The sequence below is a fragment of the Eutrigla gurnardus genome (assembly GCF_963514095.1).
Source record: "Eutrigla gurnardus genome assembly, chromosome: 21".
NCBI classification, from domain to species: domain Eukaryota; kingdom Metazoa; phylum Chordata; class Actinopteri; order Perciformes; family Triglidae; genus Eutrigla; species Eutrigla gurnardus.
In genome coordinates this window covers 9,977,647-9,990,961 of record NC_139932.1, presented here as the reverse complement: position 1 = coordinate 9,990,961, position 13,315 = coordinate 9,977,647, and the positions used below count along the sequence as shown (strand labels likewise).

The window sequence follows — 13,315 nt, the reverse complement described above, 5'->3', positions numbered from 1 at the left end:
CCCTGAACTGTCGTGGGTATGTCCGTGTATGTGCAACAGCACATGGGGGGTTCATATTAGCCGTGTAAGCCGGGGTGGAGTAGCCCCGCCGCCTGCCTGCCGACTCTGTGATGGGAGAACATCTGTTGGCTGTGATATGAAGCTAGGCAGTATCTCTTTCTCTCTCCTTCTCCCGCTCCCCTTCCTTCGCTCTCCCGTTCCCTGTTATGAATTCCCCAGCTGCTCGCCTCCCTCCCTTCACCTAAAAACCCTGTCCCGCGCCACCTGTGCAGTTTTAATGCATAATTTATCTGCTAAGTAACCACATCCGAGAGACTCATCCCTCCATCCTGCAACTGCTTTCCCCGTCTCCCCTCCTGTGTTTCGCTCCAGCTGTGAAAGTGGACACCTATTTCCTAATATTCCTATTTTAGCAGATTAGGATTGATTGAGTTCCAGCGGTGGACAGTGTATCCAAGATCTGAAATGCAGATTCAGTCCAGGTTCAGCTTGAACCTAGATCTGAGGCACCGTATCTCTTTAAAGTGTTTTATGTGTTTTTAAAAGCATGGCACACTTGACAACATAAGTGAAAAATCCATCAAATTATTTTTCAGTATCACAGAATTTTACAAAAAGCCAAATCCAAAATAATTGTCTTTGGATCTCTTTGTGTGCTCGATGTGTTGGACCAATTGCCTCATCAAACACGATGCACTGGTGTTGTGTGATTTCAGTCTTTATAGCCTGTCAAATAGGCCTGTGTGCAGCTGACATTTTACGTTACCGTGGCCATGCGTGTGGCCTTGTCAGCCCATAAGCAGTCGTACTGTATTAGCCCACTGTGGCAGGAGCGATGTCGCTACCACATCGTAGCTCAACCCGGACCAATTCTTCCCAAGGCCACGACGGTGCCTCTTTGCACATACAAACAGCGCGCTTGTATGTGCTTAGCGCAGCCTGTGCTTTATGATGCGAGGCTGCCATGCATTATGTCTGAATATGAGGACATCAGGGAAGGAATGACAAACAAGCGCGCCTACAAGCAAACTCCACCTTCCTGTAAATTGTTTTTTCTTCCCACTACCAAGGCCACCCCTCTTACTACTTGTACTTATCCTGCCTCGACAGGATGAGCGATCAGGGTTAATGTACCGACAACCCCTGTTAACCTTGGAGGCGGGGCCTCTTTGGGTCAGGCGGCTGCATTGGGTTAATGTCTTTTCTCTTTACTGTACCAGAGTGATTGGGCCACCCTGACGTGTGTCATTCAACTCACCGTCCAATCAGGATCAATAATGACATGTCTGTTGTGTCGCATGCATTGTGATCCCTGTGCCAATGACGGATCGCAGGAAAAAACCCTGCTCAGTCAAGCGGTGTCAAGTTATTTTCCAATTTTTTATATATACAGTGACTGAAATGGCCACATGGAGAATATACCTTTTGCTTTTTTTTTCTTTTTTTTAATCCTAAAGGTTGATTTTTGTTTTTCCTCAATGACAGCGCCCATAATATCACATTTAGTAAACACACACAGCACTACCTATATTTAAAAATGTAACCATTGATCAGCAATAAAGCTTTCTGCTGTTTATCAAGGGCAGCGTGGAAGTAAATATCAATCATTGATGACAGACAATAAGCTGCTCTGTGCCCCTCATGCATGATAAATGTGGTGACACATTGTCATAAATGTGATATGTTGAAAAGTACATAAGGTGTATGCTTATACTGTATGCCCGCTTTAACATTTTTTAAATAGAGTTCCCATGACTTTAAGAGGAGGCAGCGTAGCGTGAGCTGTGATATGGCACATTGCCCCTCAGTGAAGCAATTGTCCGTCTTGTTGATCATTTTCCGCCTCTAATGGCTTCGTCAATACAAACTACACCATCGAGCAACAGGAAATCCAGGGTCGTCCACCTTTATGCGCACAAACGTGTCCCAATCATGAACATGACTCCAATACAGATTTCTAATGAGCTTCTTTTTCTTCTTTTATTTTGCTTTAAAAGTGAAGAAAATATATTTGTTTATTGCTTGTTGTCATTTATAGGAATCCATTTTGTATAATCATTTTGGAAAAACTCTGAATACTAAAATTGAACATAAATTGAGAGGTAGAGAGCAGCAATTTTGGGGTAGATTTAAGCACCGATTGTTTTACTACATGACGTACCGGAGGAATTGGATTTACAGCAAAAATAGTTTTTTTTCATTTGAATATGCAGCCTTTACTGACTTCCCAATATTTCCTTTTGATTGTTTATGAGTGAAGCTCACCCTGTTAGCATCTAAACAGAATATCACATAGTGAGGAAGTGTGGTTCCTTTCTATTATGTGTAGCTTTTTAAGCCTTTTTATGTGAGCTTCTAAAAAAAAAAACAAGCGAACACGGAGAGACTGAAAGAGACAAACGTGCCCTCGGTTGAATTAATTAAGCATTCTCTCTAAAGGGGATTCATCAGGGATATAATGGGGGCTAAATTGATTTACAAAGTATGCTCTTATGACGAACATGCTCCTATTGACTTCAATTGTTCTCCAAGTTTGATTGGGTAATGAATTAACAATGGAACTATGAAGGAAGAGAGGCCACTCTGTATTATCTCACTCCTGTAACTACACACTTCTGCTAGTTTGAGGCGGCCGCATTGTTTCGGAGCTACACAAGTTTTGTCACCGGTTGCACGGCGGCCGAGCCACTCGGTCCACTGAGCTGCGGTGGAATCGGTGAGCAGTGACATGTGCACACCGCAGCTGTCGAGCGCTTCATACATGTGAGGGCAGTTAGTGGAGTGAAGACGGGTTGATGAGGATTTGTGAGGATGGACTATTTAGAGTTGTGCTCGTAATGTTCTCGTCAGATTGACAGTGAATGGGGTGTAACATGTTTTTAAGTGATAGCAAGTGCAATGTTCTCAAATCATAGAAGATTAAAGTAAATGTATAAGCACTGTACACCGTCTGCTAACAAACTGCGTGTACTTTAGGCAGCAGTAGCAATTTCGACAGACCATACACACACTAGAATTGACGTACTGCCACCTTAAATCGGTGTTCAAACGAGCCCTCAACCCCCTTAGCCCTGGAACTCACTGTGTATGTGTTCAGTCATCCATCTGTCTGTGTATTCACCCACCTGGGCTTGTATGAATATAAGTCTTTCTAGGCTGCCCCCACTCAAATTAGAAACATTCAGACGAATCAGCACAAAGTCAATCAGTGGCCTACTTAACTCTCTCAAGCAGAGTTGCACTTGTAATAGAGCTACTCTTCCATCAGAGAGGTATCTGCCGTACCAGGCTGGGACATTTAAGACTGGCCACCAGCACATTGCTGAAGCGATTTTGGGCTCTCACCAGGTATTTCTCCCCTTCAGGACGCGTCGGGTCGAAGAGAGACATTTTGCTGTCAAAAGTTACAGCGGCTGGCGTCGTAGGAAGTCATCATTTCGATAAACAGAAAATATTTCTCAGTTTGTGTGGTTGGAAAAAAGAAGAACCGGATGAGAAAGCGGTGCGATTGTCGAGGTGTAGCCAGATAGAGGAAGCAGGGAAATGGGACTGTAAGAGAACAAGAGGTAGAGGAGGAGGAACAGATTTGTAATATGAAAATGGGAACAGGCCTAATGCCCAGCACACTTCCTCCATGTGGTTTAATAGTCACCAGTGCAGCAATAGAGCTCCGCTGCCCCATCATCACATTACCCCTTCGGACTCACTCAGGTATAAGTGTGTTTTGTCATTCAGGAGTTGTGAAGGTCAGCCTAACCTGCCATCTCTCTCAGCTTGGCCTCCATTATTAGGACTTGTTGTCCTTTCAGCCCGAGCTTAATGGCCTGCCGCTTTTCCCTTTTTCCCATCTTTCGATCGCTCTCTTCTCGTCCCCTCTCTCGCTCCCCCTCTCTTATTGTCTCTGGCAGCTTGGTGGCTCTGGCGTCTGGCTGCGGTTGCAGAGCAGAAGCAGCAGTCACATACCTGCATTCAAGTGGAACAAACAGGATGGTTGGCTGCTCACGGAAGGTCATCAGCCCTGGGCGCAGTGTGTGTGCGCGCTCGCGTATCTGTGCCTTTATTTGTGCTTTTAAAAAGAGATGAAGCTCTACAGTGTTTCTAATGGTGCAAAAAAACCAACAAAACCAGTGATTCGGCTATGTTAATGTTTACTGCGACGTGTCGTTTGTATGAGGGATAGCTTATACTTTGTGATTACCATTAAATATTATATATAGTTCATTGAACTACAACTTTAAATATTTTTCTTTAGGAAGCTGGACTTGTGCATCTTCAGCTAAAAAGCATTTTATCGGAAACATGAAACGTACACATATTCAGCTCAATTTGTACCTCTTACACGCTGGCAGAAATTCCAGATTGCATGGGGAGGAAAGTGCCTGCCTGCCTGCCTTTTTGTATTTATGCTCGTGATTCCCCAGTTGGAGCATATCTGCATCACTTTGCCTATTTGCGTATTTTCATTCACTTTGTAGGAAGTTGTGGAACCTCTAAATTTCAACCGAGCAGTCGAGTTGCATCCTCAGCACGCGTAGTGCTTCTTAGAGAACTTCCAACGGGGAGGCAAACGTGTTTTCGTACTTGACTCTCGTCACTGTGACATCCACACTCGACACAAAGCCAGAGGTCAACGAGGAAGCCTTGTGGCTGCGCTCGCTGTCCAATCCCACCGTAAGCCCACCCACTTGCTGCGCCCCTGAAGGTGCCGCAGTGACGGCCACCAGTCTAATCAAAGGCGACACACTAATCTTTGTCCGTCCTAATTGGTGCTGCAGGTTTGATTAAAAGCCAAGCCATGTAAGCTCAATAGCAATGTGGGAAGCATGTGTATATTGCAGCATTTGTGACTGTGCATATAATGTGTGCATACGGCTGTATGTGAGTGTGCTAATAATGAAGGGGGGGAGGGGGATCCTGGTTGATCTCTGGGTTTTACGAAGCGTGGCCCTGTTTTCGGTCTTCATTAACCTTGCTCGCCCTCAATCCCCAGAATTTCTACCTGCTTTTTTCCTTTGTTCATTCCTCCTCTTCTCCTTTTCTTTTCTTTTTTTTCCTGCAGCATTTGTGGGCTAAATAATTGAATGTAATTGGGTAGGATGACCCTGTCTTTTGTTCGGGGGTAGGCAGGGGAGCAGCACTCAGTTCTTCTGTCACTTGCTTTATTGATGACAGTTGGAAGCTTTTCTTTCATGGTTAAGATTATTGTTCACCAATTTCTGTGTGGCTTGCACACACACACACACACACACACACACACACACACACACACACACACAATCAATCACGTTCACTCCTGTAAGACTGATGCCACTGTACATCAGCACATCAATGAGGTAAAGGGATAATCTTAGCATGATGAAGAGCCAGCCAATTAAAAAAAAAAGAAAAAGCCCCGGGTATGATTAACTAAGTCTTAACACAAGTGCAGCTCTGCAGATGAGCAAAGGCAGAGTGAAAGAATTATGAACATTAAAACTAGCTAATCTAATTAGCTCGATGATACCATGCAGTTTAATAATTAGCCAGAACCTAATTGACTAATATCACTGCGCTGTTGAAAAAAGATCTGTCTGCCCCCCCCACCCCCCCCCCCTCCCCCTCCTCTTTCTGTAACCTTTAAAAGTAAACACTTCCCAAATAGCCTGCAGAAACGAACAGTGACAAGCTGTGCCGCTGCTGCTGCTGCTGCAGCACAAGAAGTTCGAGCACTACTGAGCTCGGTTGCACTTTTTGACTTTTGAGTTCCCCGCCCGTCTTCACTCCCCGTCTCCTCCCGTACATCTCCTTCACTCCCCTTCGTCTGCCGGGAGTTGATTAGCTCGCTTTCATCCTGACCATCCTGTGTTTGGGGCACGTGCTTAATACAATTACTGTACTTGCAGCTGTATACAAACGCTGCGTTGGGTCTTGACAACCACCCACTCTTTCTGCTCGTTCTCTGTAAACACACGCACACACACGTACTGACATCCATGCAGTTTGATATGTGGCCCAAGGCAAAGCACTTCTCCCTAATGAGACTCCTGCCCTCTGTTTCTCCCGGGGAGCCGAAAGAGAAGTAACCTTGATGCAGCATAGATGGGATGCAGCCTGCTTGCGCGCCACACACACACACACACACACACACACACACACACACACTGCTATGCTTGTGAGGAACCTCATTGACTGCATTATTTCCCAAACCTGTGATGTTATCATCAACACTACATGGCTAACCTCAACCCAAGTATTGACCTACTTCTAACTATCGTCTTTAAGCCAAGACTGAAGCATAAAACAGCTGCTTGAAGAAGTGAGGACTGGCCAGAGTGTCCTCATGATAAATTCCTACCATTGCCATCACTCTAAAGGTCTTGAAAATTGGTTCTTAAAAATAGATGGAAGCAGAGGAACACACGAAGGTCGAGTGGAACTACTGTAATGGGGAACTTAACTGAGTTGAGTCCAATGCATTCGAAATCATTGTCCTTTTCCTGCATTACTTGCTCCCTATTAGAATTTTTTAAAACACGTTTTATGAGCAACATACTCTGTTATGACGAAGGCTGGTTTCTCGCAATTGCACTTAATTTTTTGACAAAATGTGAAAGTTACGGTTGCAGTTGGTCATTTTCACACATTTCACCCAACTTGAGTTATCAACTCATCAATTAGTCTCTAAAATGTCAAAATAAAAAATCCCCAGGTGCCGTCTACATATTGCTGTCCAACCAATAAACCAAACTCCATCCCTTGACAAAAAACAATATCAAATTCTCGCATTTTAGAAGCTTGAACCAGCAAATGTTCAGTGATTTTTATTGGAAAATAACACAAAACGCTTATTCAATAATCAAAATAGTCCACTCATCCATTAGTCCATGGTTTTTCGGCTCTACTTGCAGCAATCCTACAGTTCCTGTGTTTTGGCATCCATTTGGAGCCTTGAATGTAGACTGATATCATTCTTTTACCTTGAGAATCATTCTGTTTCTAATAATGCAGTCATTTTTGACAACTATTATTACTTTCAACGCTGGGGAATCAAAACGGTGGATAGGTATATTACTTTTTTTATTATTACGCATATCATCTACTGATAAGACAGTCCCATGCGAGCTGTGTGTAATTATCTGCTCTGAATTGAAACAACTTTATTGACTTGTCAATGCTCAAGTTATGTCACCTTACTGGCTCGTATATGATATTATGGTTGCTATCACTTTTCTGGTGGTCTCACAAACGTGACCAAATCAGTGACAAATGTGGGATCTTTCCATCTTTAGTTTAAGTGATTATCTGTGACAATCAAACTGCTCGTCTCAAGCATTAAAACACCACATTTGTATTGTGTTGCATTCACTGACCCAACTGTACGTTGCTGTGTTTTGTAGCTCTGGGCCAATTATGAGGAAAAACCAGTAGAAGAGGTCGTCTATGTAACAGAAGAGAAGGAACGAGTAATCAACTACAGACCAGTATTCGTCACCGAGATCTGCGACACCCTGCACTTCTACATCCAGGACGTAGAGACAGGTATGTGAAGATTTTGTTTCTGTACGTGCGGGAGTGTGCGAAAGACGCGTGCCCTCGCACGTCTTATTCCCTTTTAACACCACGCTGACTTTATGAATGGCAATTATCTCTACCACTCTGACAATCACCTCACCCCTTGCTGCAGCATCCCTCCCACCAACGGAGACGAAACAAAGCACATCCTACTTGTTATTACTACTGAATGACAGGAATAAATCACCCCATCCCTCCTGCCACCAGTGACAGGGGGGGGGGAGAAGACAAAAGTTCTGAGATGGAAAAACTAACAATCCCTAGTATTCTCGCAAGGCTGCTCCCTCCGACAAGCTCTGTTTGAGCGTGTGTGTGTGTGTGTGTGTGTGTGCTTGAATGAATGCACACTTGATACCTCCCTCCATTCTGTTTTGTTCTGGGTAACGGTCCGTCTTTTAGGTAGTATACTTAATGGGCCGTCCTCTCCAATATCACAGTAAAGGTGTATATGCATAAATATGCATCCTGGCTTAATTGCACGTGCATGCACATATCAGTTTTTTTAATGTAACTAAGGACAGAAAGAGCTTATTCTTCGGCGGCAATTCACTAAGCAATGCTTTTGTCATTATTGCTGCCACAGTCAATCTGTTAAGGTCCTCATAATGAGAGAATAAAATGAGAAGAATACAGAGTAATGTTCAGAGAAACGTTGCATATTTTGCAACCCTTTTCTGAATCATCGTGAGGGTCTTTGAACGAGTATTAGGATTTGAACCCACCTGTCCTTGACACCTTGGATTTTGTGACTTAATCATTGTCACAATTACACCAAAGGCTGAACTCACAAACTAGCTGGAACAGATCTGAAGCCTTCCTGCCAATCACCTTCCCTTCATCCTCTGCCAGTTTGTGTGCAGCAGCAGTGCAGGATGCGGCGGCCTTCCTGTCACAGCCGCCCTACACACCTGGCTTCCCTGGCTGTTGACTGTCAGAGGCCATGAAATGGTCACCTCTTAGTTTGCCTCACTGCTGTAATTAATCAATTTTGCCTCCATTTACTGCCAATCTGAGCTGCAGATGTGGAGAGCGTTTGGCCCTGGATTGTTCTTTTGAAAGCTCCCTAACTTTCTCGCCTCCAGGTGTTAGGCCTACTAAGTGTGCACAAACAATCTGTTCTTCGTTTTCTTGCCACGAGCTGTAGATTCAAATCTAAAGCCTGTGCACCTCCTCTGGCTACTTCAGCTTCACTCCCCCTTGCGAGTCAGGAGGGATGTTGAGGTTGGTGTGTGAGGCTTTATCACTGATCACCATCATGTGTCACCGGGAAGAGGCTGAAATGTACAGCACATGGTATGTTAACCTGAGGCTTTCAGCATCGATTACTGTCAACAGGAAAAATGTGCATGTGAAATGTATCGTGGAAATATCTGGGTGGGTTGCAGTTTAGGTTTGTTCTTTAGGATACGTGCGATGCTACACAGGAAATGGCAAATAACCATATATCATATATATTCTCTATATAACTGGTCCTGGGGAAACGGCCCTGGCTTCTACTTTTCTCAGTTGCAACTGAAGTGTTGCATTTAAAGAAATTGTACACAAACTGCATTTTTTTTTTATATTGCTGCTCTCAGTGTGTTTTGACAGGAGTGCTGTGAGTTATTTAATCTTTTTCTCATATAAAGGCTTGATTTTTAGATGATCCAGCAATGCTGGGGCCTTTTTATTTATTTATTTTTCACTTTAATTGGTGTTCCTCCACCAAGAGGGCTTACGTGCTAGTTAAAAAAAAAAAAAGTGATATTCTCAGCAGGGAGGCAGAACCTGACCAGTCCTCACCCCTGCCTCTTTCTCCTCATCTCCCTCTGTATCACGTTGCTTGCCACTCCCCCTCCATCCCCTCCGTCTCTTTTTCTCCATTGGTCTCTTTCATTTTCGCTGACGCTTCCTCAAAGCAACATTAAGTCATACCAACCCCTTGAAGAGCACATCAAAGTGTTAGGGCCTGTAAAATCATACAAGCTGAGTGCTTTGCAATATCATTACATGTTCCACCCCCCCCCTCTCTCTCTCTCTCTCTCTCTTCCCGTTCCCTCAATTTCTGAAGTGAAGGAATTTATATATTCTCATATGCTTGGAAGTAGTCAGAGTCTGAATTTCATAAATATGCTTGTGACTTCAACTGGTTACAAATGTAACACCCTGCATAAATGATAGAGCGGGTATAAACAGGGTTCATGTTCCAAACCACGTGAAATAGATTTTTATGTGTATATAATGAGTTTTCTCATCCCATGTGTGCAGCACTTTGGCCAGGCCAGTTAACCTCGAACAAATCATGTCTCTCCAGTAATTGACTCAGGAAAAAAAAACAAATGCTTACACTTCACCCAAATTCCAGAGATGGATCCAATCCTGTGCACATCACTGCAGTTTGACATAATAAATCAGCACTGTGTGATCCCATACAAGATATATTTATGAGGTTGCATGAACATGTATTTTACCACACCTTTCTGATGCATCTTCTCAAAAGCCTGACCTTCCAAGTCCCACATTGTTCTACGAGTCGGCTTGTTAACTATCCATTTGATCATCCTTGAGGTTTGTGCAAGCACACCAGCTTTCCCCTGGTCTCGCCTTATGTTCAGATTGGAAGCTAGGAACCAGCCTGGCTGAAAGTAAATTGATCAAGAGAATAAAACCATATGGCCTTAGATGGTGAGTGCAAGCCCATTTACTTAACTTCAATAAACCATTGTGGGTGTTAAAGCTGTCATAAAAGGTAGCTGTATTTATAGAAGCAGAAAGAAAAAAAGATTAAAATACAGCTTGGGCTGACAGTCGTTTTTCTGTCTGCACAAGAACCCATTTGATTCAAGCGTTGCTTCAATACGATAAGATGAACTTTATTGATTCAATGTAGGGAAATTAAAGTGTCACAACAAAAGATGAAAAAGCAGTGAGATATTCCCCATTGCAGGATCATGCTAACAGTCATGAGCAGGTGGTAGGAAACAGTGTTTTATAACATGAAAAGACAAATATAGTATGAATATCCTCCAGAGTAGGTCAGATGTCAGAAGACAACATACAGATGAAAAAAGACAAAGAAAAAATGATGCAAGATGACCTAAAAAAATGTACAGCATATACAGTTTGAGGCAGATGGCAGCAGATAATAGGAGAGCAGTAGGGCAAGATACCAGATGTTGTTAATAGCATACAGTAAGTGGACAGTACATCCCTTACAGAGCAATAAAGGCAAAAAATATGTAAATGCAGTATCCAAACCATTAACCCTGTGGGATCTGCGAGGCCATGATGCATTTATTTATTTATTTATTGTGCACTGCTGAGGGGCAATGGTGGGTGAAGTCCACACAACACTTAGATGAACATACATAGGCCCCCTGAAATAATCTCTACGCTGTTATCTTCTAAGTGATTCTCCTATTTTGTGGAGAAATTCAGTTTGTAATATCTTTTATTCCCCGGGGATCCTTGGCGCTCTGTATTTTACCCCTCTTCCCATTTTAATTACTCACATTTAATTACTCTTAAGTGCTGCTTTTTCCCCCCCCTCTTCTTCTTCATATATGGATATCTTTACATAAGCTTGATAAGTGATTCATTTCACATTAGGAATGGTTTTTCCAAGTCACTGAGAAGCTTGAGGGATTGCGCTCTATAATCCTCAGTTTATTTTAAGGGTCTTTATCTGTTGCTGTATGCGTTTATCTCCCATTGTCTCACTCGCCTCCCCGCACACATTGTCCCATCCTCACACTGCTTTCTCTATTTTCCTCTCCCTATTTTCCTCGTGTGTGTTGCTCTCTCTGGAGGCTATATGTAATTACTGTCAGAGGGGGACCTGCATAGATCTTTGTAACCTTGGACACTAAAAGACAGAGGCCACTCCAGGCACAAGGGGGAGTAAGTGACTCTGTGCTGTACACGGTTGTTGCTTTGCCACTATGCTGGAATTTAAATTTAAAAAAAAAAGAGCTAAATATAGCACTGAAGACTTATTGGGTGCATAGCCATAATGGCTGCAAACCGAGAAATTGATGCTCTGCCACTTTCATTTTTTTAACCAAAGACAAAGTACAGGAGTATTAGTTTCCCTTAAAACTCATAAGCTGTGCCCCAATTCCGTGCACTAGTTTGGGAAGGTTTTCGAACAGAGCTAGAGGGATAAATCGGATTCTTACTGCAGATATGTAATCCCCAGCATGGGGTTTGTTCCATTTATGTAACTATTCCTGTTATCGCCTGTTCTGTGTTGCACACACACCTGGTCCCGGTGTGTGACCAAGATGCAACACTCATTATTAGATCCAGCCAGCATGTGCCGCCCTGGTCTACAGACACTTGGCGTTGTTGCTACAGGGGAATTCTTCACTTAGCTCGCATACGCCTCCCGAGTTGGAGTCAGCCATTTTCCCCTCCGTGGCGCTGGATCGCTCGGCCCCGGGGCCCCCGGCCGGCAGACGCACATTTTTCTGCCCACTTCAAGCCTCAGCTGCAGCGCAGTTGGCGGTACATCCTGTCTGTTGCTTGTTTCCTGGCACCCACACTGGCTCATAATGAGTAGAGTCGTTCCCCCCCCAACCAGGTGCCACTCCATCCGCATTATTCACACTTCTACCTTTTACACGCAGCAGCTGTTCATCACCTAATGATGCTGGACCCGGCTACGGATGGTGCAAGCCAGGCAGGGAGCTGTTCTCTCTCTGGCTCCACTTCAAACCAGGGCCCTCTTTCTGTTTTGGATTTCTTTGAAATCTTCCAATTGTATTTATTCATGGGCTTGCTTTTTTTACTAGCAATTGGGATTTTTTCATTAACTAGTTCCCTCTTTGTGTTGGTTCCCTCTTTAATCTATGTTTTCCTCAGACAACTTCTGCCAATATGGTCTCCTACAATGATCTCAAAGTATCATAGCATCAGAATCTTTCTTTTCAAGTCCAACGTCTGTAATTATTTGGGGCACGTTGCCACGGTAACACCAGTGTCGATTTTAATAAGAGGACATGAGAATTACTGTAGCATTTCATATTGATCAGGGTGAGTGGCCCGCTAATTGGATGTCACGTCAAGGAAGCCAAGTGATGATTACTTTATACAATAAAGCTTAATAACAACAACAACAAAAAACAAGGGTGCACATATCGGAATGGTAGTCACAGCGCTGCCTGCAGTGTTTGCTTCTTTTTCTTTCTTTTTTTTCTTTTCCATTCTGGATGAAATATCTTTCCTCGCCGAGTCAGTCAAGGGGTTGAGATAATTAACTCCTACACTAAAGCATTATGAAACGACTTCTCTCTTTTTTTTTTCAAAACCGTTTGAGGAAGTACATTATTTTCTTAATCATGCGAGTTCTTTGTTGAAGAGTCTAATTTAAACAATTGAGTAAAGGAATTCATTGTGAAATTAAAAACATGAACTCATACGTTTCAGACAAAAGGCCAAAGAAACCCAACGAAGTGTTTCATCTGACAATTGTATTCATGATTATGTAGAATATTTTCATGGCCCCAAATTATGGGACAATGGCCATAATTGCGCTACTGTTCTCTTGATGTACATGCAGTTATTTTAATACCATATTGTTTTTTTAATAAAGTGTTGCTGTTTAAACTCAAAGGTACTTCTTTCTGTGAAGAATGTATCTTTGTCCATCGGTCTGTTATGCCTTGTGTTTTATTCATTATTTATTCATACAGTGAACAAAGTCACAAAGCAGGTAAATGAAAGTTGCAGTAGATGCAGCAGACGTTTTTCACCTTCCCTGCACCCAGCCATTGCAGCAGATGCA

The 13,315-nt window shown here is 43.2% G+C and overlaps 1 protein-coding gene across 1 annotated transcript in view; it reads left to right on the top strand.

Moving 5' to 3' along the window:
• The window catches only part of snd1 (staphylococcal nuclease and tudor domain containing 1), a 159,890-nt gene that overhangs the window by 113,320 nt on the left and 33,255 nt on the right, over nt 1-13,315 (top strand). The window contains exon 18 of the mRNA XM_084038890.1: nt 7,377-7,518. Within this exon, the coding sequence (XP_083895016.1) occupies nt 7,377-7,518 (142 nt within the window). The remainder of the gene's footprint in view (nt 1-7,376; nt 7,519-13,315) is intronic.